The sequence below is a fragment of the Cervus canadensis genome, chromosome 13 (assembly GCF_019320065.1).
Source record: "Cervus canadensis isolate Bull #8, Minnesota chromosome 13, ASM1932006v1, whole genome shotgun sequence".
NCBI classification, from domain to species: domain Eukaryota; kingdom Metazoa; phylum Chordata; class Mammalia; order Artiodactyla; family Cervidae; genus Cervus; species Cervus canadensis.
The window spans coordinates 50,770,778-50,798,639 of NC_057398.1; the positions used below are offsets into that span (position 1 = coordinate 50,770,778).

The 27,862-nt window shown below is 36.2% G+C and overlaps 1 protein-coding gene across 1 annotated transcript in view; it reads right to left on the reverse strand.

The window, feature by feature from the left end:
- The window catches only part of DNAH14 (dynein axonemal heavy chain 14), a 394,377-nt gene that overhangs the window by 238,820 nt on the left and 127,695 nt on the right, over positions 1 to 27,862 (reverse strand). Inside the window, exons 15-19 of the mRNA XM_043484666.1 lie at positions 27,000 to 27,344; positions 15,988 to 16,329; positions 11,353 to 11,722; positions 9,391 to 9,581; positions 6,569 to 6,814 (exon numbers count right to left, since the gene is read on the reverse strand). Coding sequence (XP_043340601.1) covers positions 6,569 to 6,814; positions 9,391 to 9,581; positions 11,353 to 11,722; positions 15,988 to 16,329; positions 27,000 to 27,344 — 1,494 coding nt within the window. The remainder of the gene's footprint in view (positions 1 to 6,568; positions 6,815 to 9,390; positions 9,582 to 11,352; positions 11,723 to 15,987; positions 16,330 to 26,999; positions 27,345 to 27,862) is intronic.

Sequence of the window (27,862 nt, forward strand, 5' to 3'; positions counted from 1 at the left end):
ACCTTCTTCCCAACTGACTTAATTGCATTCCTATGGAAACCACTGATTTAATTTCTGAAACTATAGACTAGCTGGCATTTTCCAGAAAATTATATAAATGGAATCATACAGTATCTATTGTTTTTGGTCTGACTTCTTTCACTCAGCATAATCATTTTAGGATTCATTCATGTTGTTGCATGTATCAAAGTTCATTTCTTTTTTATTGTGGAGTAGTAATTCCACTTCATAGATATATTGATACTATACATTTATTATTCACCAACTGTACATCTGGTTATTTCTAGTTTTTCACTATTACAACTAAAGCTGCCAGTCTTTGTATGGAGTAAGTTTTCCTTTATCTTGAATAAATACCTAGGAGTGGAATGTCTGGATCATGTGGTACACATATTTGTAACTTTTGAAGAAAATGTTAAATTTATTATAATATTTTACATTCCACCAGTAATGTATGAGAGTTCCAATTCTTCCATATCCTCATCAAAACTTGGGATGATCAGTCTTTTTAATTTTATCATTCTACAAGGTTTATAGTGATATTTCATTGGGATTTTAGCATTTGATGAAAAATAAAATTAAGTATCTTTTTATGTGTTCATTTTCCATCCATATGTCTTATTTAGTGAAGTGTCCATTTAAATATTTTTCCCATTTCTTGTTTTTATTTTGAAAGTCCTTTATATCTTCCAAATATAAGCTTTTTACTAAACATATGCCATGCAGATATTATCCCAACCTGTAGCTTATATATTTTTTTCTTTAATGGTGTCTTTTGAACAGAACAAATTTTAAACTTTGATGAAATTCAACTGACAGCTTTTCCTCCTACTGATCATTCTTTTAGTGTCATATTGAAGAAACCTTTCTAGCTTAAGGTCACAAAATTTTTCTCTGATGTTGTGTTCTCAAAATCTCATAGTTGTAAAATTTGCCTTTAGACCCATGATCCATTTTTGACTTAAATCTTGTATATCCTCAAGATATGGCTTAAAGCATTTCTTTGTTTTGCATGTAACTGTCCAATGTGCCAGCACCATTTCTTTCTTTTTTTTTTCCCAGCACCATTTCTGAGAAGACTACTGTTTCTTTTCTGAACTGTCTTTACTCCCTTGTTGAAAATTCATATATATGCGAACTTATTTCTGTACTCTATTCTGTTCCATTTATCTGACTACTCTTTAACCAAGATAAAACTCTTGATTACTATAGCATTATAATGTCTTGAAATCAGGAAGTGTTACTCTTCCAACTTTGTGGGCAAAAGAAGATTTTTCAAGATTGTTGAAGCTCTTCTAGTTCCTGTACATTTCCATAAGAACTTTAGAACCAGCCTGTTAATTTCTACCAGTAGTTGGATAGCATGTTGATTTTTATTGTCCTATATTTAGATCTCTCAGGAATATTGACATTTGAGTCTTTGTATGCATGAGCATAGTATATCTTCTGTTTATTCAGGTCTTTATTTTCTCTCTACTGGATTTTGTCATTTTCATTGGATCAGTCTTACACATATATCTTCATACTTATTCCTAAGTATCTCATATTTTTTATTGATTTTTAAAAAAATTTCAACCTCCAATTGTTCCTTGCTAGTCTACAGAATGCAGCTGATTGTGTGTACTAATTGTGTATTCTGAAAATTTACTAAAATGAGCTTTATTTACTTTTTAAGTAATTTTATTGAATTTTTTACATGGGGAATTATGTCATGCGAATATAAATGATATTTTACTTATTTTCCAGTATGGTTGCCTTTTATTTCTTTATTTCTTTTCCATGCCTTATACACTGGCTAAAACCTCCATATGATGAAGAATAGAAGCGATGAGAGACAACACCCTTCCTGATCTTAGGGGAAAACTGTTCAGTCTGTCATCACTAAGTATGTTGCTAGACATAGTAAAGGACATCTATGTCCTTTACTTATTTATTTATTTTAATTAATTTACTTTAATTGGAGGTTAATTACTTTACAATATTGTAGTGGTTTTTGCTATACATTGACATGAATCAGGCATGGGTGTACATGTGTTCCCCATCCTGAACCCCCCTTCCACCTCCCTCCCCATCCCATCACTCAGGGCCGTCCCAGTGCACCAGCCCTTTGCACCCTGTCTCATGCATCGAATCTGAACCGGCGATCTATTTCACATATGGTAATATACATGTTTCAATGCTATTCTCTCAAATCATCCCACCCTCGCCTTCTCCCACAGAGTCCAAAAGTCTGTTCTTTACATCTGTGTCTCTTTTGCTGTCTCGCATATAGGGTCATCGTTACCATCTTTCTAAATGCCATATATATGTGTTAATATACTATGTTGGTGTTTTCTTTCTGACTTACTTCACTCTGTATAATAGGCTCCAGTTTCATCCACCTCAGTTTCATCAATTAGAACTGATTCAAATACATTCTTTTTAATAGTTGAGTATTGTGTATATGTACCACAGCTTTCTTATCCATTCATCTGCCAGTGGACGTCTAGGTTGCTTCCATGTCCTGGCTATTGTAAACAGTGCTGCGATAAACATTGGGGTACATGTGTCTCTTTCAATTCTGGTTTCTTTGGTGTGTATGCCCAGCAGTGGGATTGCTGGGTCCTATGGCAGTTCTATTTTCAGTTGTTAAAAGAATCTCCACACTGTTCTCCACAGTGGCTGTACTAGTTTGCATTCCCACCAACAGTGTGAGAGGGTTCCCTTTAATCCACACCCTCTCCAGCATTTATTGTTTGTAGACTTTCTGATAGCAGTCATTCTGACTGGCATGAGATGGCACCTCATTGTGGTTTTGATTTGCATTTCTTTGATAATGAGTGATGTTGAGCATCTTTTCATGTATTTGTTAGCCATCTGTATGTCTTCTTTGAAGAAGTGTCTGTTTAGTTATTTGGCCCATTCTTTGATTGGGTCATTTATTTTTCTGGAATTGAGCTGCATGAGCTGCTTGTATATTTTTGAGATTAATTCTTTATCAGTTGTTTCAATTGCTATTATTTTCTCCCATTTTGAAGGCTGTCTTTTCACCTTGCTTATAGTTTCCTTCGTTGTGCAAAAGCTTATTTAATTTTTTAAAGTATAAATGGGTGTTGGATTTTGTAAAATGCTTCTTCAGGATACACTAAGAAAATAGTATCATTTTTCTTTTATAGTTTGTTTTGGTGAGTTACATTGATGTATTTCTGAATATTAAACCAAACTTGTATTTCCTATATAAATCCCTCATATATGTATGTTTGTGTATATGTATATATACATATATATGTATGTATATTTTTTAATTTGTAAATTTTGTTTAGAATTTTTGTAATAAAATTCAGGAGGGCTAGTTTTCTCATAATGTCTGTGTGGGTTTTGGTATCAGGGTAATTCTGGCCTCACAGAATGAGTTAGGAAGGATTTCTTCCTCTCCAGTCTTCTGAGTCTGTGTAAAAGTGGAAGAGTCTGTGTAGAACTGGTATTGCTTCTTTCCTAAATATTTTGCATAGGCCATCTGGGCCTAGATTTTTTCTTGTGGGGTTTTAAAATCATTGTTTCATTATCTTTAATACATATAGAGACTCAAATTATTTATTCTGTGTGAGCTTTAGTAATTTGTGTTTTTCAAGGAATTTGTCCACTGTGTCTACATTTTTGAGTTTGAGTTAAGGTTGTTCACAGTATCCCTTATCCTTTAATATACATAGGATCTATAGTGATGTTACCCCTTTCAATATTAGTAATTCATGATGTTTCTTGACATTGAAGTGGAATGACTTTTTGGATCTGTGATTTTATTGTTTTCAATACATTTAGGACAATTCTGTCCATTAATTCTTCAATTTTGCTTTTCTGCTTTCTTCTCTCACTCTTCTTGGAGGACTCCAATTACATGTCTATTACTTTATTTTCTCATAGCCCCCTGATGCTCTTTTTACTTTTAAAAATTCTCTTCTCTTTTTTCAGTTTGTATAGTTTCTGTCATATTTTTAAATTCACTAACCTTTTCTCCTTCTATGTCTAATCTGCTGTTAATCTTCAGCTCAGTTCAGTTGCTCAGTCGTGTCTGACTCTTTGCAACCCCATGGACTGCAGCACGCCAGGCCTCCCTGTCTATCACCAACTCTCGGAGTTTACTCAAACTCATGTCTATTGAGTTGGTGATGCCATCCAACCATCTCATCCTCTGTTGTCTCCTTCTCCTCCTGCTGTTAATCTCATCCAGTGTCTATTTCACTTTGGATATTACATATTTTATCTCTAGAAGTTTGATTTTGGTCTTTTAAAAAATATCATCCATTATTCCCTTAACTTTTTAATATGTGGAATATAGTTATAATTCTTTCAATGTCTTTGTCTCTAATTAGAACTAATAACTATGTCAGTTCTGGATCAGTTTCCACTGGTTGCTTTTCCTTTTCATTATGATTCCTCTTTTCTTTTTTTTTTTTAATGTCTGATAGTCTTTGATTGGATTCCAGACATTATGAATTTTACTATATTGGGTACTAAATATTTTTGTGTTCCTATTTTTGAGCTTTATTCTGGATGGAGTTAAGCTACTTAGAAGCAGTTCTATCACTTGAAGTATTGTTTTTAGATTTGTTAGGGAGGACATGAACTGCATTTAATCTAGGACTAATTATTACACATTACTGTGGCATTATCCTTTTAAGCGCTCTAATGCTTGTGAGTTATAAAGGTTTTTGTTGTTGTTGTCACTGTAGCTGGTGGATATGGGTATTGTTCCCAGCTCTGTGTGAAACGTTCCTTCTAATTCTCTCAGTGACCACTGTCCCGGTCTCCACTAGTTTCTTTACATTCATATGATTAGGTACGCTGTGAACCTGACTAGGGATATCCACAGACCTCTGAAGTTCTCTTTCAGTGTAGCTCTTTCCTCCCTGATACTTTATTCTGCAAACTCTGTCTTCCTTTTGCTTCTTAGTCTTTTAACAGCATCTCCTAATACCAGGGAGTCTACCATCCTCTGGATGGATTTCTCCCCTCTCAACCCAGGTGTGGAAACTCATGACAGAAAGATGGGGCAATAATAGGGTTCAACTGGCTTGTTTGCCAACTCTCAGGGATCTTGGTCCTTCAGTGTTTGATGTCCATTTTCCTAAAACCATTGTTTGATGTATTTTTTCTGTTATGATTTGGGTATTTCAGGCAAAATGGTGTACCTGGTACCCATACTCCTTCCTGCTTGGAAGTGAAAGTGGTGTGTGTGGATGTGTGTGTCTGTTCTTTTCAACTTCTTGACTATGCCTAATTTATCATTTATTAAATTCATTTTTACTTTTAAATAAAGGCATTTAGTGCTCTGAATATTCCTTTTCATTGAACTCTAGCCAATTGTGACAAGGTTTGACTTGTAATTCTCTTCTTTTTGCTTATTTCTAATTTAAAAAATTTGATTGACATTTCCTGCACATTCTCATAGCTGCTTTTTAATTTCCATTTTTTTCCTGGGTGATTTTGTTGTTGTTGGTTTTGGTCTATTTTTTGCTACTTTTTCTGTTCATTTTTAAATTTTACTGAACGTGGTTAGAGAACAGTCTATTTGGTTTATCTCTTTTTTGTAATTTACTGAGTTTTTCTTCTCTAAGGTCCAAATAAGTGACACTTTCCCTAACTGTCTGTGTGTTTGCAAATAATGTGAAGTCCATTTGTTGAGTACATATTTCTCTCTCTTGTTTTTATCCATCTATAATCAATTATGTTAATTTTACTCTTAGATATCTCTATATTATTATATCTTATTGCGATTCCTAAAGTTTTAAAATCACTCTTAGCTATGTTGTGGGATGTAGGGTTGCTCAGAGACTATGAGGAAATACTGAATACAAGGTGACCTTGTAGTTCAATTTCTAATTATACTAGAATAGATATAGAAGCTGTTAAAACGATGGAGCTTCCCAGGTGGCGCAAGTGGTAACCCACCTGCCAATACAGGAGACATAAGAGATGCTGGTTCAATCCCTTGTCATGAAGATCCCCTGGAGAAGGGAATGGTACCCCACTCCAGTATTCTTGCCTGGAGAATCCCCATATGGTTGCAAACACAACTGAAGTGACTTAGCACACATGAATGAAGGAACACTGAATATAAGCTGACTCTATAGTTCAATTTCTAATTATACTACAATAGATATAAAAGCTGTTAAAATAATTGCAAGGATACACAAATACAGAGGTGGGGTTAGCCTTTAAGACAAATAGCACAGGGAATGAAAATGAAATATATCGCTTCAGCAAAAAGAATCTCAAGGCAACAGTTCTGGCATGAGGACTGTGGATGTATCTAGCAGCAGTGCTGCTGCTGGCAAAAACCATGGTTTAAATGGTCATATTTTTAATTTGATGTAAATTTACCTACTCTGCCCAAATTAAACTTTCTGACATTTCCTGATGATTAGTGCTTCCATAAAAAGTTGTATTTAATATTTAAAATGCTAAATATTCAATCTCTCTTCTATACAAGTACATGAATGATTTATACATTCAAAAGCTTACACAATGCAAAAATTAAAGTGATAAAACTACAGACAGTTAAGACATTTCCCTCTGCTATAATATTTACCTTAATGGGCCCGAGATAGGAAGATCCTTTAACTGTGGCAAGTATGATTTGAGACTCTTCCAGTTGAGCTAATGTATCATCTATAGATGAGATTATTAGGATAGAGTAAGCCTCAGTGTGATGAAGAACTAAATGTAAAGGAGTAGTGTTCCAAAGATCAATAATCCTATACAGCATTTTCTCAAGAGCAGCTTCATTAGTTGCTGAGGTTGATATCTCATTTATTTCATTTTCATACTGAAACATCTAAAACAAAAAATTGTTAATATCCAATGGAGCAAATAATTCCTGATACATTTAAAATGGAAGATTTAAATGAATCTGTTGAAAATCTGATTCCAGTTAGGTTTATATCCTAACCAGAGACTTCACGGTCTAACTTTCATGAAGTAGCCCTTTTCAGTTTTTAATCATTCTATTTCACATTCTTCTTGCTCAGTGAAAATTTCTGACTCAATATTTCTTTCTTCTGATTATAGTCAGTGTAAAAAATAGCTAACAGCACCTTCTGCATATCTGCAGATAGCATTATTTCTTTCAGCTTTTCTTTTCTCTGCACTAATGCCAACTGCTTGATTATTTTGTGACAAGTTTTTACTTTCTATGATAATTCTTGGGATATAATAATCTGAGAGAACATAACTCTAATGGGCACAGCTTTCCATGGCTTCACTTTGACACAGCTCCATGAGGATAAATGTCTCTCAAAATACTTTAATGGAGTATTTACAGACCTTTCCATGTGTACTGACTGCCAATTTCCACTGGACAAAATCTTAATGTAAAAAAAAATCTTAATGTCTCCAGATTCAATCACCAGAACAGAGATACTTGGAGAGCTGCTCTTCTCTGCATCTTGGAATTAATTAGCTGCCCCTGTTGTTTTTACCCCTGAAAGAAGATTCTACTGCTGTTCGCATATGTCATCCTATTTAATATCTCCATTTATTTCCAGTAGTCATGTGTGGATGTGAGAGTTGGACTATAAAAAAGTTGAGCGCCGAAGAATTGATGCTTTTGAACTGTGGTATTGGAGAAGACTCTTGAGAGTCCCTTGGACTGCAAGGAGATTCAACCAGTCCATCCTAAAGGAGATCAGTCCTGGGTGTTCATTGGAGGGACTGACGTTGAAGCTGAAACTCCAATAGTTTGGCCACCTGATGCGGAGAGCTGACTCATTTGAAAAGACCCTGATGCTGGGAAAGATTGAGGGCAGGAGGAGAAGGGGACAACAGAAGATGAGATGATTGGATGGCATCACTGACACAATGGACATGGGTTTGGGTGGACTCTGGGAGTTGGTGATGGACAGGGAGGCCTGGCGTGCTGCGGTTCATGGGGTCGCAAAGAGTCGGACACGACTGAGTGACTGAACTGACTGATTGTTGAAATTGTGCCAGATTTTTGGAATGCTCATTGGCACTGATTAAATAGTCTGAAACTATCTAGATATTTTGATGAATTAACTCTTGGACCATAGTTCAGTTCGGATACTCTGATAATGATCCAGGGAAGGATGCAACATTTAGATGAGATAAGGAAAGAGAGAGCAAGAGAAGAGTCAAAGATTATTTCATCATTTTTGGCTTAAGTAACGAGAAAAGAGTGGAGGTGCCATTAACTGAGATGGCGAGGATAAAGGAAGAGTGGAATTTTGGAGATGGAGAAAGAGAAGCGCATTTTTGACATGTTAATTTTGAGATATTTTTTAGACATATAAGTGGCAGTGGATCTATGAGTTCAGAAGGGCAGCTGACTTTAGGGCTAAAGATATAAATCAATTTTTAAAATAAATTAAAGTTCACCTTTAAAATTCTTCTTGTCTAATTAAATTTTTTTCTCCATTTCCTCATTATAGCAAATCATTTAGTAGAAAAGTATAGGCATAAAATACTATTTTGGTTATATTCAGTTCAGTTCAGTTGCTCAGTCATGTCCGACTCTTTGCGACCCCATGAATTGCAGCACGCCAGGCCTCCCTGTCCATCACAAACTCCCGGAGTTTACTCAAACTCATGCCCATCAAGTCGGTGATGCCATTCATCCATCTCATCCTCTGTTGTCCTCTTCTCCTCCTGCCCCCAAGCCCTCCCAGCATCAGGGTCTTTTCCAATGAGTCAACTCTTCACATGAGGTGGCCAAAGTATTGGAGTTTCAGCTTCAGCACCAGTCCTTGGTTATATTAGGCCATTGTCAGTTGTGGAACATGAAATATAAATGAAGCTTATTGTAAACTACACAGGAAAATAGAAAAATTTTAACCATGAAAATCATAGTAAAATTTTATTTTTATAACAAAACCTACAGGTAAATCAAATAGCTGCTAATTGTATATTTTAAATAGAATATCAAGTTATTTGTAGGGCCACCCTAACATGCTATTAATATATCTTCATTTTATATAAATACTGTAGTTTTGATTGTATTCCTATAAAATTTACTCTCCACAAGAAGTATCACTGTTAAATAAAAACACTAATTTAATTTCATTTGTTATGCGTGAAAACCAGTATTACTGTTTTCGAATCACCTAGTAGTAATGGCATGATAAATGGCTTACACTTAGAATATGTACATCATATTTTTTAAACCAAAAAACAAATTTACTATTCAATGTAATACTAGTTTTATCAGTTATTAATCTGTACTAAACTACCATCAATGAAGCATCAGCTATCATCTACTAATACATTATACTCCTACTTTTCCTAACATTCCATAAATGTCTTATTTTTCTAATTCCTACTCCTTGTAGATTTACTTGCCTACTTAAATTTGGGCCTTCTGCTATGCCAACTTTATTTCAAACTATTTTAATTTACCTTGAGTGCTAGAAGATTCTCTACTGTACAGTTTTTATCAAGAGACACTGACTTTCCAATAATCTCCTGGAGAGCTTCCCAATGCCTTGGCTTGAGACAGGGGTTTCCTAGTGCTATGATGATTGGCAGCTCTTGTTTAAAATCTATCACTGATTGCTTAAGATGTGTCACCATGTCATTTTTAGGTAGACCTATAAGAAGCAATGGGTCAGCAGCTTTACCATACAGTCCACATTTTCTAAGCCAGAAAACAAATTTGCTGTTTAATGTAATATTGCTTTATCAGTTATTAATCTGCACTAAAATAATGAAGCTTTTTATTAACATCTCTCTCCCATAAGAATCAAGCATGGATTAAAATAAAGGGAAATAGTTAATCAGGACTAGTGATTAAAACCCCAAACTATCAGAACAAGTTATTTTGCAAAATTTGATACTAGGATAGGTAGTTACCACAGGGTTTCCCAGATTTTCCCTGACAAGATAGACATACAGACAGAGAGGTACGCACATACAATTCAAAAGACTATTATGGTTTTGGGGCTTTTCAATTCTGCTCATTAAAAGAACATTAAGGGAAAAAACCAGTCACTATCATTTCATAAAGAACATATCTTCACACTGAAATGTAGAAAATGTAGGTAAAAACTTTGCCATAGACCAGAACTGATCTTTCCTCTGGCATTACCAACACACCACGATACAGATTCCTGGGTTGGGAAGATACCCTGGAGGAGACCATGGCAACCCACTCCAGTATTCTTGCCTGGAGAATCGCTATGGACAGAGGAGCCTGGCGGGCTACAGTCCACGGGGTCGCAAAGAGATGGACACGACTGAGCGACTAAGCACAGCACACACAAAGGGTGCAGGACTCAAAACCTGAGCAGTGAAGGTTCAACCCTTATAACCTTTGACTCAATTTATAAAAGAGGGAGGAGACAGAGAAATAGCCAAAGTAGGGCACTTGAGAGAACTGAAAATTATACATATTCTTGACCATCCAGTTGGTACAGATGAGGCTTATTTTATAAAGCTATGTTGAATAACAAAGTGTATTTCAAGACTTGATTAGATAAAAAGATGAGAATAAGTTTTCTGCAAGTCTGTACAGTGGTGAACAAGATTTTATCTGGGAAACTATGGATAAAAGAAAGTGTTGTCTACTTGTTACTTTATATGTAGCTCTCTGAAACAGATATATGACACAATATTGAAAGAGAATGCACAAAATGAGTGTTGTGTTGCTTTAACACTCTGGGTGATTTGTCCCCAATTTTTCTCTTTTCTACAGTTTCTGTGATAGTCATATTTCTTATATAATTTAAAAACAAGCAAATTAAGGTGTTTTCCTTGAAAGAAAAAAAAACTATAAAGAAAACTATAAAACTATTAAAAAAAAACTATAGCTTAAGGTATAGCTATAGGGAAGAGGAATTTAAAAAAAATAAAAGCATTATCTTGCCAAGTGGAATAAAGCTTTCTATTTGGAAAGGATTTGATTTTACAGAATTGCTTGCACAGGAACAGCATCTCTGTGTTGGCAAGATTTCAGATTTGATGATTAGCAGAAGGAAAACCTATCAAAATGACTCTGGCTGTTTCCCGCATTGCCCAAAGTATACTATCTGCATACACAGTAAGGGTTTGAAGGTTGGTCCTTAACATCAAAACATCTGTGGTGCTAAGAGCCAGAATCAGGGGGAAACATTTGGGGTTCTACTTAGGGAATCAATTTTTAACAGATATAAAATAGTTACTAATTAATTAAAAAAATTTTTTTCCAAAGTTTTAATCTCTTTTTTGCTTCAGGAAGTGATTCCTACCTATACTCTTGTACTGTCTTTTCAGTTGTTAATGGTCAGTCCTTAGAACAGGTAAAGTAACAAAGCCAAGGACAATGATCTTGCTGGCTCAGTAGCCATTTTTGTGTAAATTAGAAAAACCTGAAAGACACTTTACCTTTTTCTAGTACAAAGATTATTTGCATCCATTTTGAAACATTTCTATATACTGATTCTGTATCAATACTGTCAAGAGTGCTATTCCTCCATTCCCAAAAGAGTGTTCCCCATTCCTCTTGTGCATCCCATAATATTTTCCTTAAGGTTAAGTCATAGTCAATGTCAGCGATCTCTGAAAGTACAATTTGTATAATCTCTTCCACATTAAGAAAATGCATATGAGACTGGGAATCATCGAAACAATCCTGATAGTTTGAATATGTTTTAGCTTTGACAGCTAAACTTGCAGCCTCCTCTGAAAGATTCTGGATCATTTCCATTGCTGTTGACACTGGAGTACTAGCACATAACAAAACAGAATTTCTTATCTAAAAAAATAATAAGACATTTTTAGGAAGGTATAATGTTCTGAACTTAAACATGTTTTATTGACAGAATTTTAATATGCCACCTAAGTGTCAACAAACATTATTTGCAATCATTATTTGCAATCATTATCTGAAAAGATTGTCTTTAATTTATACTTATTTGTGATTATGCTTAATTTTAATTATTTTTTATTACAATAATACCTAAAATTTGTGTACCTTCTGTAGGTCAGGTCCTGTGATAAATAACATTGAGGACCTTATTCACTAAGTTCATACAAGAAATTTGAGAGATAATTTATATTTTCCATGATTTTTCAAGAAGTTCAGAGGTTCCCATCATCTAATGGTAAATGGCAGTTCCAGGGTAGGGCCCTAGGATAGCCTGCACTCCAAACTTACTTCCTTTTTCTGATGATGCTGAACTTGGTATTATTTGAATGATGTTTAACACATGTTACCTTATATTAGTTTTCCCACTGCACAGAAAATTGTGGACATTTGCAATAATAACCTCTAAAGAGGGATATAAGTAAAATTTTGTTCTGATTTCTTACTATATTATAAAATTCTAAAGATTAAGGATAATTTCACTTATTTATTTTTGTATGCCTCTTAGAACCTAGTAAAATCATATGTAAAAGCTGTTGGAAGAAGTAATGAATTTGGATCCTTTCACCTTATTCTTTAAAAAAAATCAAATCCATGGAACTGCATGTAGCACTGTGTTATGTGTAGTGCGGTCATCCAACAAGTACCGATAGCAATCGTAACACAAAAGCTTAAGCAATTGATAAATAGTAACTGTGATGATGGATAGGGCTTAGAATAATCTATATCAGTGATGCTTATATAATGGATTATAATAAAATTTTCTTTAGGCTTTTCATGCAATTTTCCATTCATTAATATTTATTTATGTTTGTAAATAGCTATCTTTGAGGGGAGGGAATACTTGGAGAAATAATCTTAGTTGCTTAGATGGAGGTAAAGTTTTGTCAACTCTATCAGCAGTGTTCTAATTGAGATCTTCACAGAATGGTATCAGTCACTAAGTATACCAATAAAATAATTTAAAAGTTTATGTAATTGCATCAATCAGAAGATGGAATAAATATGCCCCACCCTGTCTTTCCCAATGAATACATCTATAAATCCTGGACAGAACACATGGAGGGAGCAGTGAGGTGAGAAACCTGAAAATAAATTGTAGAAGGCAGGTTGGGGAAGAAGATGGTAACTTGAAATGCCACCAAATTAGCAGTGAGTTTACCATTTTCTCCCTGACCTAAGCTCAATGTATTAGAAACCTGGGAGGATTTTTCAGGAGGCAACAACAGTGAGAGCTCCAAGAGAACTTACTAGTTCTGACTTGAGGAGCAAGAAAGGTTCTGACAAAGATTCTTTGACCAAACTTAAGTCAGGCTCCCTGGTGGCTCAGATGGTAAAGCATCTGTCTACAATGTGGGAGACCTGGGTTCAATCTCTGGGTCGGGAAGATCCCTTGGAGAAGGAAATGGCAACTGCCCCCCCCCCCCCTCAATCCAGTACTATTGCCTGGAAAATCCCAAGGCCAGAGGAGCCTGGTAGGCTCCATGGGGTCGCAAAGAGTGGGACACGACTGAGCGATTTCACTTTCTTTTCTTTCTGACTGACTACTAAGTAGGTTGTAACTTTTAGGCTCATTTGTGCACTTCCTTATAAAATTAAGTTGTAGTAAGAACCCTGCTAAGTCAGTTTAACCAGAATTCCCACCCTCAATGTCTGCTCATCCTAGACAACAGATCATTTCCCCTATTGCAATCATACTGAATAAAAATATGATTTTACCACTTTGACTACTGTTCAACTCTGGGTTTTCTTTGACATCTCCTAATGCTCAGAGTATGGAAATCCTCTCTTTCTCTCTCTTTTTCTTTTTTCTCACAACCCATTCCTCAAACAATTTTAAGATGGTGGCAATGGAAGCTTCAGGAGCTGAAACTCTGAGGGAAGAGAACTTTACTTTCTGTCTTGGGAATCTGTGGCTCTAAGGAGGGTACACCCTGTTGATTTTTTTCTGTGTGTTCTACCACTTTGCCCCAGATGTGGGTGCAGTTATGGAAGTTGACAGAGTACAGTAACAAGTCCCAGTTTTCTAACCAGAGGACTGAAAAAAAGAGTGCAGAGAATCTGGAAAATAAGGAGAAGATGGTAAACAGAAAAGGACCTCTGGAAAGTAACTACATAAAGTTGTTAATGAACTCCTGGGCTCAATTGGGCTGCACACATATAGATCTGATCCTATTCAGCACATCAAAGACTCTGAGATTAAACTAACATACCACTACCCAGAATAATACTGACTATTGGATGGCACAAACATGGTCTGAACAGCACTTTAGAGACATTGATAATGGAAATAACAATGGAAAGAAACCCACAGCCCAAAGAAAGTGGGTTGGAACTTGGGACCTGAATCTGACTAGGTCAACAGTTTTCTAAAACAAAAATACCAACATGGCATTTAGGTAAGACACAGAACTTTAGAGCATAATATTTAATCCAATATTACTCCATATACAAAAAATCAGGAAAACCTCAACTCACATGGGAAAAAATAATCAACAGACACCAATGTCTAGATGACACAGATGTTAGAATTATCTGACAAAGAATATAAAGCAGGTTTTGTAACAATGCTGCACAGAAACAATGTATATTCTTAAAGCCACTTGGAAAATAGAAAGTCTTAGCAAAGAAAAATAAAAAAAGATATAAAGAAAAATCAAACGAAAATTTTAGAACTGAGAAACACAATAAACAAAAGTAGAAGTTCATTGGATTTGACTCAATAATAGCATGAAGATGATAGAAGAAAGAATCAGTGAACCTAAAGATAGATGCTAACTCTAGCTGAGACCCTCCCCAAGGGCTGCCCTTGACCAAAAAGTCACACAAGATTAAACCTGCTCTATAGCTCCATCATGGATGTGTGAAGAACCAGCCCTCTTGTCTTCATTCAGGATAACTCTGCAGAGCCATTCCAATAGAGATTCCCCTGGTTGCTCAGGTGGTAAAGCAACTGCCTGCAGTGCTGGAGACCTGGGTTCAATCCCTGGACTGGGAAGATCCCCTGGAGGAGGGCATGGCAACCCACTCCAGTGTTCTTGCCTGGAGAATCCCCATGGACAGAAGAGCCTGGTGGGCTGCAGTCCATGGGGTTACAAAGAGTCAGACACAACTGAGCGACTAAGCATAGAGCACAGGATCCTATGAAACCTACATGGCAATGACACTAGAATTCAATTTTTCCTTCTATCCAACCTTGATTACCTCAAGCCCTCACATGGTTGCCAGAAGCACTTTCCAATGAACCTACTGTAACACAGATATTCCATCTCAGTGTCCAACCTAGTACACTTAACATGTAAGTTGGGTGAACTAGAAACCTTGGTACACATGCATATGAAATTTCTAGTAATATTTTAAAGATTGCAATTGAATGCATTCAGTACTCTCATATGCCTATTTTTTTCACCTTTATTGTATTTGTGTGAAGCCAGTATAGATTCTGCATAGATGTAGAAAATTTTTAAAGTAATGAATACATACAAATATTATACAAACTTGTATAATACATAACATTGTGCCTAATACATATTAGGTAACAAAATATACTGAATAAATATGATAATAGTAACTTGTAATGGTGGTGGGGATAGAGGGGAGTGGAGAGAAGCAAGGATTCTGGAGCCCTAGCCCTCACTGCATGATCTTAAGCAAGTTACTTAACCTCTTTAAAACTGAGGTGTTTGTTTGTTTATTTTCATGCAGAAAAAGGATAAAGCACCTAGCATGATTATTGACGCTTAGTTAAAGCTCAATAAATGTTAGGTGTTTATTGTATAGTTTGCTCCTCATAAGTGAGTGAAGCTGGAACTATTTATTATCTTTTGGCCTAGCCTAAGGCCCAAAAAGTATCCAGGGTTTTTTAGCCCTTTTTACGTCATGGGCCAACTTTAGCAGTCTGTTGAAGCCTATGGAAAAAAATCACCACTTTACTGTTGCTTGTCTACATTAACTCAAAGTTGGAGAAAATGCTAAACTTCAATTAGAGATTAGTGAGAATAAACACATAATTTCACTTCTCATTCAAATTCACAAATCAAAATTATGTCTGTGGATTCCAGGTTAAGAATACTTGGGCTAAATTATTTACTTAAGATTCCACAGAAAGGAAATACCTATATGTTAGGCTTACACAATGAGAAACAAAAACTTACTTTGGCCTTTAAATTACTAACTTCAATACGTAGACCAGTGATGTATGATTCCAAATTGTCTCTGAATTTAGAAATAGCAGCATCTTTATTTGTTTCACTTAACTTCACAGAAGCTTTTAGTTGACCAAACTTGATAAGAAGGATTTTATAAATGGCAATTTGCTCTTCTGAAACATGGATCTGGTAATACCTTACAACAGAATACAGCTGAGCAACTATTGTGTACTCTTTTTCTAACTTAGATATTTTTGAAGAAATTGCATCCAAAAAAGTAAAATATTCCAAAAATTCTTGTATTTCAGTGGGAGTATATTCCAGCTTCTGCAAGGATGAGTCTATAACCTGAAATCATTAACAAATCAATTACAATTATATAATGATTTTTCATTATTTTAGAAAAGTAGTTACTCAATATCTCTCACTAATTTACATAATTATAATTTTTAAAAAAGACATCATCTAGACATTATTCTAAGTATTGCTTAAATACCAGAGCATTAACAAGATCAAATCCTTTCTACTGTTAACAGAAGGAACTTGAATGTAACTTGCACATAAAATAAATGCTACTAAAACATAAAGACGGTTTCTCTGGTGATTCAGATGGTAAAGAGTTTGCCAGCAATGCAGGAAACCCAGGTTTGATCCCTGGGTCGGGAAGATCCTCTGGAGAAGGGAATGGCAAACCACCCTAGTATTCTTGTGTGGTATTCTTGTGTCCAGTATTCCCATGGACAGAAGAGCCTGACAGGCTATAGCTCATGGGGTTGCAAAAATCAGACATGACTGAGCAACTAAGCATGCATACATATGAGACATAAAGAAATACTATTATGAATAAATTTGTTCTAAGAAGTAAATGCAGTAGTAGTAAAAAGTTTATGACTTAAATATGAACGGTGCATAATAATTGCTCCCATTTTCTTGAGCATTTATATGTTATGTTCTTCATGTACACAATCTCATTTTGTTATGATAGCATGATTGTACTGTCAGTTCAGTACAATCGTTCAGTTGTGTCCGACTCTTTGTGATCCCATGGACTGCAGCATGCCAGGCCTCCCTGTCTATCACCAACTCCTGGAGTTTACTCAAACTCCAATGTCCCTTGAGTCGGTGATGCCATCCAACCATCTCATCCTCTGTCATCCCCTTTTCCTCCTGCCTTCAGTCGTTCCCAGCATCAGTGTCTTTTCAAATGAGTCAGTTCTTCGCATCAGGTAGCCAAAGTGTTGGAGCTTCAGCTTCAACATCAATCTATTCAATGAATATTCAGGACTGATTTCCTTTAGGATGGACTGGTTGGATCTCCTTACTGTCCAAGGGACTCTCAAGAGTCTTCTCCAACACCACGGTTCAAAAGCATCAATTCTTCGGTGCTCAACTTTCTTTATAGTCCAATTCTCACATCCATAAATGACTACTGGAAAAAAACCATAGCTTTGACTAGACAGATCTTTGTTGGCAAAGTAATGTCTCTGCTTTTTAATATGCTGTCTAGGTTGGTCAAAATTTTTCTTCTAAGGAGCCAGCATCTTTTAATTTCATGGCTGCAGTCACCATCTGCAGTGATTTTGGAGCCCCCCCAAAATAAAGTCTCTCACTGTTTCCACTGTTTCCCCATCTATTTGCCATGAAGTGATGGGACCGGATGCCATGATGCTAGTATTCTGAATGTTGAGCTTTAAGCCAACTTTTCACTCTCGTCTTTCACTTTCATCAAGAGGCTCTTTAGTTCTTTGCTTTCTGCCATAAGGGTGGTGTCATCTGCACATCTGAGGTTACTGATATTTCTCCCGGCAATCTTGATTCCAGCTTGTGCTTTATCCAGCCCAGCATTTCGCATGACGTACTCTGCATATAAATTAAATAAGTAGGGGGACAATATATAGCCTTGACATACTCCTTTCCCAATTTGGAACCAGTCTGTTGTTCCATGTCCAGTTCTAATTGTTGCTTCTTGACCTGCACACAAATTTCTCAAGAGGCAGGTCAGGTGGTCTGGTAGTCCCATCTCTTTCAGAATTTTCCATAGTTTGTTGTGGTCCACACAGTCAAAGGTTTTGGCATAGTCAATAAAGCAGAAATAGATGTTTTTCTGGAACTCTCTTGCTTTTTCAATGATCCAGCGGATGTTGGCAATTTGATCTCTGGTTCCTTTGCCTTTTCTAAATCCAGCTTGAACATCTGGAAGTTCATGGTTCACGTACTGTTGAAGTCTGGCTTGGAGAATTTTGAGAATTACTTTACTAGCGTGTGAGATGAGTGCAATTGTGTGGTAGTTTGAGCATTCTTTGGCATTGCCTTTCTTTGGGATTGGAATGAAAACTGACCTTTTACAGTCCTGTGGCCACTGCCAAGTTTTTCAAATTTGCTGGCATATTGAGTGCAGCACTTTTACAGCATCATCTTTTAGGATTTGAAATAGCTCAACTGGAATTCCATCAAGTCTACTAGTTTTGTTCATAGTGATGCTTCTTAAGGCCCACTTGACTTCACATTCCAGGATGTCTGGATCTAGGTGAGTGATCACACCATCATGATTATCTGGGTCATAAAGATCTCTTTTGTATAGTTCTTCTGTGTATTCTTGCCACCTCTTCTTAATCTCTTCTGCTTCTGTTAGGTCCATCCCAATTCTGTCCTTTATTGTGCCCATCTTTGCATGAAATGTTCCCTTGGTATCTCTAATTTTTTTGAAGAGATCTCTAGTCTTTCCCATTCTATTGTTTTTCTCTATTTCTTTGCATTGATTGCTGAGGAAGGCTTTCTTATGTCTCCTTGCTATTCTTTGGAACACTGCATTCAGATGGATATATCTTTTGTTTTCTCCTTTGCCTTTCACGTTTCTTCTATTCACAGCTATTTGTAAGGCCTCCTCAGACAACCATTTTGTCTTTTTGCATTTCTCTTCCTTGGGGATGATCTTGATCCCTGTCTCCTGTACAGTGTCATGAACTTCCATCCATAGTTCTTCAGGGACTCTGTCTTATCAGAGCTAATCCTTTAAATCTGTTTGTCACTTCCACTGTATAATAAGAGATTGGATCTAGGTCATACCTGAATGGTCTAGTGGTTTTCACTACTTTCTTCAATTTTAAGAAATTTAAGAAAGCATGTTTACTACTTGAGTGTTATTTTCTCTAGTCTGCAAAGAGGGAAACTGAGTTTCAGAAGGATTAATAAGCCTAAGATATGAAATTTAGAGAGTTACAGAGCTATGAATCAAACCCAAATCAGAGTCCAAATCCTGTTTGTATCCATTATAAGTATATGCAATCATTACAAATATATGCACAAATGTATGTGTGTGCTGTAGGGTGCTTAGTTGCTCAGTCATGTCCAACTCTTTGCAACCCCATGAACTTTAGCTTGCCAGGCTCCTCTGTTCATGGAGATTCTCCAAGTAAGAATAATGAAGCGGGTTGCCATGCCCTCCCCCAGGGCATCCTCTCAACCCAGGGATCGAACCTGTGTATCCCAAATGCAAGTGGATTCTTTAGCATCTGAGCCACCAGGGAAGCCCATATATATGTGTATATATAACATTCACACCTTTTATAAGTACATGTATATCATTCCGTTAGATTTTCAAAAGAATTAAATTCCTATACTTAAATTATAATTTTACCATAGTTTCCCTCATGTTTCAAGGGCTCTTGATGAGTACTCATAATTCTGTAATCAATATCAGTTTAATTTTCCAGCTCACAGCCTTGAATTGCCTGTGTATGTCTCTAATTTTTTAAATACTTTATTCTACTTGACTATATGCTCATGCAAAAACTGCAATAAAAAAATTTTATAAAATAAAAATACCTATTACTTCACCACCCAGAGATAATTACGCTAACCAAGCAGAAATTTTACTGTGGTGTATGTAAGTGTGTGTGTGTGTATGTGTATGTATGTGAGTGTATGTGGTGTATGTGAGTGTACATGCACATACGTGAACCTGCTCTTAAATATACATTTTTATCACAGGGTTAGTATGAACTGACTTTAAAGTCAGAGAGACCTGTGTTTGAATCCTAGCTCCCATATTTACTAACTGCATGAACCAAAGTAGCTTTACTTTAATAAACTTGGTGTCCTCATTACAGTTTTGAGAATCAAATAAAATAATGTATTAATGGGTTTAAAATGATGCCTGCTGAATTTGACTTAAACTGATCACAATAGAAGACTGAGTAAAGACAACTATCCTGACTCCAACCACAAATCCCAATTAAATTCCAGGAAAATATTTTAAAATAAACTCATATCTCAAAGAAAACAGATAATTACATTTTTGTAGAATAGAGTAGTAGAAAGACATGAAATATTCCCAAACTTTCTTTTTTGTCACTAGTAGTACATTCAGTTAAGGATGGTAAAAGAAAAGAAAATTACAGACCAATTTCACTTACAAGCATAAAGGCAAAAATTTAAAAATAATGTAGCAATATATCTATGTGCATGTGTACACTGGTAAGGTATATCTATCAATTTAGATATGAAATTAAACTTAGAAAGTCAATTAATGTAATTAACCACATTAAAAGGTTAAAGGAAAACAACTGCATGATTATCACAAGAGATAAACAGAATAAGGATTTGATACAGTTAACTTATGATTAAAAAACACATATCAAGTTAGGAACTCTTATGCAAATAAGGGAATTTCCTTAACTATATAAAGGGAAGCTACTTCCCTTTATAAAAACACACCTGCGGGCATGCAGAAGCCAGAAAGAAGAGAAATAAACAGAACATTCAGAACAGCTTCCTAAAAATATATATAGCTCAGAAACAACTTTCTGGAACTAATAACAATGATTCTTCTAACTGTAAAAGTAACTCACATATGTTCACTATGTGCCAGAAAGGGTAAAAGAGCTTTGCAACCATTAATTTCTTTAATTCTCACGACTTCTCTAGGTCAGTTACAAATATTATCCCCAATTTACAGACACTGATGCTTAAGCACAGAGAGGATAAGGACAGAAACTTGGTTGTTGTTCAGTTGTGTCCAACTCTTCATGACCCCATGGACTGGAGTGCACCAGGCTCCTCTGTCCTGCACTATCTCCTGGAGTTTGCTCAAATTCATGTCCATTGAGTTGGTGATGCTATCTAACCATGTCATCCTCTGCCACCCTCTTCGCCTCTTGCCCTCAGTCTTTCCCAGCATCAGGGTCTTTTCCAATGAGTCAGCTCTTAACATCCAGTGGCCAAAGTACTGGAGCTTCAGCATCAACAACAGTCCTTCCAGTGAATATTTGGGGTTGATTTCCTTCAGGAATTATGGGCTTCCTGGGTGGCTCAGTGGTAAAAAATCTACCTGCCAATGGAGGAGATGCAGGTTTGATCCCTGGGTTGGGAAGCTCCGCTGGAGAAAGAAATGGCAACCTACTCCAGTATTCTTGCCTGGGAAATCTCATGGACAAAAGAGCCTGGAGGGCTATAATCCATAGGGTTGCAAAAATTTGAACACGACTTGGCAGCTAAATAACAAGAATTGATAACTGCAAGACACTCCATCAAAAAACAAACAAAATGCACACTATTTTCAAGCACATATGGAACACTGTCTAGGATAGACCACATATTAGTACACAAAACAAGCCTCAACAAACTAAGAGAATAGAAATTACTTAAAACATCTTTTCTGAACACGATGGCATGAAACTAGAAATCATCCATAGAAAGAAAACAAGCAAAAACCACAACTACATGGTGACTAAACACTTGATACTAAAAAAAGAATGGGTCCATTGCCGGGAGCCGTTATGGGAGGTCCCGCCCGTGACGAGGTCATGAAGAAAATACCGGGCAGGCAAGGCCATCCAGGACCCCATCCATGACGAGGTCACAAGGAAAAACCTGACAGGCAAGGCCGTCTAGGATAAGGGACCCTCCGGGTTGGCCTCGGCCTCTACCCCACCCTGTATCCTCCCCCCTTTTCTGCTGTTGTTCTTGTTTACCCTGCTATGGATTCTTGTGTTGCCTGCCGAGAGCTCTCCTGCTCCTCTTTCACTGAATAAAGACCAACTTAAAACGCTAATTAATAAATCTCCTGGAGGCTGGTACCCTATGAAGGGGCCAGGGATGAAGAAAATGCTTCAATTCAAACCCCTTTGCTGGCATTCTGACTTGTTTGATACATATGTGTGCTCATTGCAAAAAATGCTCTTGATTGTTCTAAACATCCTAAGCACAGTACACTAACAAAAGAAACTATTAAACATAGGTCCCTTCACGGGGTGAGAAAAGCTCCACAAATATGATAGCCACAAATGTGCCTAATAGAAAATACTTTAGATAGAGATTAGCTGGCGACTTCTTGCAGCTAGTTAACTTTTAGACTAAGAGCCTATTTTTGTGCCATATCTGCTGTTTCTGCAGTCCTTCGCATTTCTGTTCTGTAAAAATGTAATCCTATCTAGTTCCCATAGAGATGACACTTATTAGAAAGAAAATAGATTAATTATAAGAAAAACAGGGTCGGCTACTGAAGTTGCTTAAGTCACACCAGGTGCAAGCCATAAAATGTTAGCAGGCCTGAAGGCCGAATGATAAGAAAGACTCTTGTGAACGAAAAAGTATGTGGGTGACATCCAGTTTCTGTTGAAGGTCAAGTTGCTGTAATGTTTTGAGATGACCTGTGTGTAAGCAATATGCACTTCCCCCAAAGATATTGTTAAGGGTATAAAGGAGCTGTGCAAAAATAAACTTCAGACTCAGCCCCGAGCTTTGTCTCACTCTCTCTCTCATTTGCCGACGCCGTTCATCCTGAGGGTTCCCCTGGATCCTGCTGGGGCTGGACCCCAGCAGTCAATGAGGAAATAAAATAGGAAATAAAAAATAACTCTAGGCAAATAATGAAAACATTACTATCAACATCTATGGGATACAGCAAAAGCAGTTCTAAGAAGAAAATTCATAATGACACAAGCCTTACTCAAAAGATAAGAAAAATCTCAAGCAACCTGCCTACCACCTAAATGAATTAGAAAAAGAACAAATAAAAATTAAGTCAGCTGAAGGAAGGAAATAAAAAACAGAGAGGAAGTAAATAAAATTAAGATAAAAAAACAAAAGAAAAAAAAATCCAAGAGCTGTTTTTTTAAAGGATAAACAAAATCAACAAATCTCCTCTAGACAGGCTCACCAAGAAGAAAAGAGAGATGACTAAATAAACAAAATAAGAAAGATGAGAAATAAATAACAACTGATGTCACAGAAATACAGAAAACCGTAAGAAAGACTATGAACAGTTGTTCAGTTTCTCAGTAATGTCTGACTGCAACCCCATTGACTGCAGCATGCTAGGCTTCCCTGGCTTCATTATTTCTCAGAGTTTGCTAAAACTCATGTTCACTGAGTCAATGATGTCTCCAACCATCTCATCCTCTGTAACTCTCTTCTCCTGCCTTCAGTTGTTCCCAGCCTCAGGTCTTTTCCAATGAGTCAACTCTTGGCATCTGGTGGCCACAGTATTGGAGCTTGAGCTTGAGCATCAGTCCTTCCAACAAATATTCAGGAGTGATTTCCTTTAGAATTGACTGGTTTGTTCTCCTTGCAGTCCAAGGGTCTCTCTCAAGAGTCTTCTCCAGCACCACAATTTGAAAGCATCAGTTCTTCAGTATCAGCCTTCTTGATGATCCAACTCTCACATCCGTACATGATTACTGGAAAAACCATAGCTTTGCCTATACGGGCCTTTGCTAGCAAAGTGATGTCCCTTCTTTTTAATATGCTGTCTATGTTTGCCATAGGTTTTCTTCCAAGGAGCAGGCATTTTTTTTTTTTTTTAAATTTCATGGCTGCAGTCACAATCTACAGTGATTCTGGAGCCTAGAAAATAAAATCTGTCACTGTTTCCATTGTTTCCCCATCGATTTGCCATGAAGTGATGGGACAATGCCATGATCTTCATTTTTTGAATGTTGAGTTTTAAGCCAGCTTTTTCACTCTCCTCTCTCACTTTCATCAAGAGGCTCTTCAGTTTCTCTTCACTTTCAGTCATTAGGGTGGTGTCATGTGCATATCTGAAGTTAATGATATTTCTCCTGGCAATCTTGATTCCAGCTTGTGCTTCATCCAGCCCAGCATTTTGCATGGTATACTCTGCATACAAGTAAAATAATCAGGGTGATAATATACAGCCTTGACATTCTCCTTTCTCAATTTGGAACCAGTCTATTATTCCATGTCCAGTTCTAACCATTGCTTCTCGACCTGCACACAGGTTTCTCAGGAGGCATGTAAAGTATATGCCAACAAAACGGACAACCCAGAAGAAATAGACAAGTTACTAGAAACATACAGCCTGCCAAAACCGAATCAAGAAGAAACAGATAATTTGAACAGATCACTTATTAGAACTGGAACAGAATCTGTAATAAAAAAAAAAAAACTCCCTGCAAACAGAAGTCCAAGACAGAATAGCTTCTCAGGGAAGAACTTACAAACATACAAAGAACTTATACCTATCATTCTTAAATTCTCCCCAAAACCTGAAGACAACAGAACATCCCCAAATTCATTCTATGAGATCCCAATCACCTGATACCAAAACCAGACAAAAACATTACTCAAAAAGAAAACTACATGCCAACAGTTCTGATGAATATAGATGCAAAAATCCTCAACAAAATACTAGCAAACAAAATCTAACAACACATAAAAAGGAGCATGCACCACGATCAAGTTTTTTTCATTCCAGGGTCACAATGGTGATTCCACTTACACACATCGATCAAAGTGATACAGCACATCAAGAAAACAAAAGACAAAAACCATGTGATCATCGCAATAGATGTAGTACAAGTATTTGATAAAATTCAACATTCATTCATTATAAAAACTCTCAGCAACATGGATATAGAGGGAACATATCTCAACATAATAAAGGCCATGCATGCGTGCTTAGTCTCTTCAGTCGTGTCAGATGCTATGCAACTTCATGGACTGGAGGTTCCCAGGCTCCTCTATCCTTGGTATTCTCCAGGCAAGAATACTGGAGTGGGTTGCTGTGCCCTCCTCCAGGGTATATTTCCAATGCAGGGATCGAACCCATGTCTCTTACATCTACCTGTACTGGTAGGCAGGTTCTTTAACACTAGTGCCACCTGGGAAGCTCCATACAACAAATCCACAGGCAATATAACACTCAATAAGGTAAAAGCTTCCTGCTAAATTCTGAACAAGACAAGGATGCTCACTCTTACCAATTCTATCCAACATAATATTGGAATTCCTAGCCAAAGCAATTGTAGAAGGAAAATAAAATGCATCCAAATTGGAAAATAGGAACAAAGACTGTTAATACCTGTGGATAACATGATTTTATATATAGGAAATCCAAAAGACTCCACCAAAAAATTAGAAATTATAAGTTAATACAGTGAAATTGTAGGCCTTAAAATCAATACAGAAGAATATGTTGTGTTTGTATATACTAAAAATTAATTAGCACAAAGAGAAATTAAGAAAACAATCTCAATTAAAATCATACCAAAGAAATAAAATACCTAAAAATAAATTTGACCAGAAACATGAAAGCTGTACACTGAAAACTGCAAGACATTAATGAAAGAAACTGAAGAAGACACAAAGAAATGGAAAAGTATTTCATGCTTATAGATTGGGAGAATTAATGTTAAAATGTCCCTATTACCTAAGACAATCTACAGACTCAAAGCAATCCCTATCAAAATATCTGTGTCATTTTTCACAGAGCTAGAAAAAAATCCTAAAATTTATGTGGAATCACAAAAGACCCCAAATAAGCAAAGCAATCCTGAAAACAAAACACAGACAGAGCCATCACACTTTCTTATTTTAAAACATACTACATAGCTACAGTAATTCAAAGAGTAGAGTGCTGGCATAAAGCGAGACACATAGATCAATGGAACAAAAATGATAGCCCAGAATTAAACCTACATATATATGGGTAATTAATTTATAATAAAGGAGCAAGGAAAATACAATGGAAAGTGAAAAGTCTATTTGATAAGTTTTGGGAAAATTGACCAGCCATATGTGAAAGAGTGAAGCTGGACCACTACCTTAAACTACACACAAAAATCAACTCAAAATGGATTAAAAACTTGAATGTAAGACCTGAACCACAAAAATCCTAGACGGAAACACAGGCAGTAATCTCTGACATTTCCCTTAATATTTTTTTCCTCAGGCAAAGAAAACAAAATCAAATATAAACAAATGGGATTACATCAAACTAAAAAGCTTCTGCACAGGAAAGGAAACCATGAACAAATTAAAAAAAAACAGCTTACTGAATGGGAGAAGATGTCTATAAATCTTATATCTGATAAAAGATGAAGATCCAAAATATATAAAGAACTCATACAACTCAACAATAGAAAAACAAACAGCTCAATTAAAAAATGGGTTGCTGCTGCTGCTGCTAAGTTGCTTCAGTTGTGTCCAACTCTGTGTGACCCCATAGACAGCCCACCAGCCTCCCCCATCCCTAGGATTCTCCAGGCAAGAACACTGGAGTGGGTTGCCATTTCCTTCTCCAATGCATGAAAGTGAAAAGTGAAAGTGAAGTCGCTCAGTCTTGTCTGACCCTTAGCAACCCCATGGACTGAAGCCTGCCAGGCTCCTCCATCCATGGGATTTTCCAGGCAAGAGTACTGGAGTGGGGTGCCATTGCCTTCTCTGAAAAAATGGGCAGAAGAGCTGAATAGACTTTTTTCCACTGAAGGTGTGCAAATGGCCAATAGACACATAAAAAGACACATGAAAAGATGTTCAACATCACTAAAATTACAGAAATGTAAATCAAAGCCACAATGATATTATCTCACACCTATCAGAATTATTATGAAAAAAGGTAGAAATAACAAGTATTGGATAGGATAGGAAGAAAAGGATTGAAATACAATGTGGTATACATGAAACTTATGTAATATTATAAACAGATGTTATCTCAATAAAGTGTTACAAATTTTAAAAATCAATTCTCATGCAATAGGAATTTTCAAAATACTTACCTCCAATAGATTTGCATTCTTTCTTTCAATTACAGATCTCAAGAGGTTTTGGCTCATATCTATGATGTTCTCAACATACGGTAAGCATTGTAACTGATAATCAAAACTCATAACTTTGAAAATACCAATGCGTTTCTCAATGGCCATATTAACAATTTGTCGAAGGTAGTTTCTGAATTTAGACAGTATACTTTTAAACTGTGCTGAAGTTAATTCTTCCATAGATGATATTTTGGTACCCATGATTTTGGCCTTCTCTACCATAGTACAATATTTCCTAAACTGGCAGCTGTAAATATTAACTTGGCCCATTGAAGTTCCAATAATAGTCAGGAAACTCACAATCTATAAATAAAAATGTTAGAAAGTTAATCAGGATTTTTTTTTAAATGATAACAGTATGGTCTAATAACCTAATGGTTTGGTTAAAACATTTAAAATGGTTTTATGTGAAGTTCATTTTGTTAAGAATGTCTGTTAGGTATCTAAATATGTAGGAAACTTAAGACTTTAAGAAATTTAGATAGCTTTTTATATTTCACTTTATGTAAAGCTTTAGTAGGCTATTTAACTTTATAATTAGTATTTTATCTTGAGCCATGCAGTAGAGATGTCAGTCATTTATTCCTTTGCTTGTCACCTTGTTTTAGTGTATATGCTTCACACATAGCCCTAGAAAAAATGAGTTCTAAATATTAATTCTTAAAACATAGCCTTTTGGGTAGGATAGAATCTTGACCCAGGATAGGAAAGTTGGTTGTTTTGTGAATTTGAACAAAAAAATGCCACGTTAGATAGTAATGGGAAAAGTTGGGGCCATCATTAGCAAGTCAATATTATGAGGGAACTATAAAAGAAAAAGA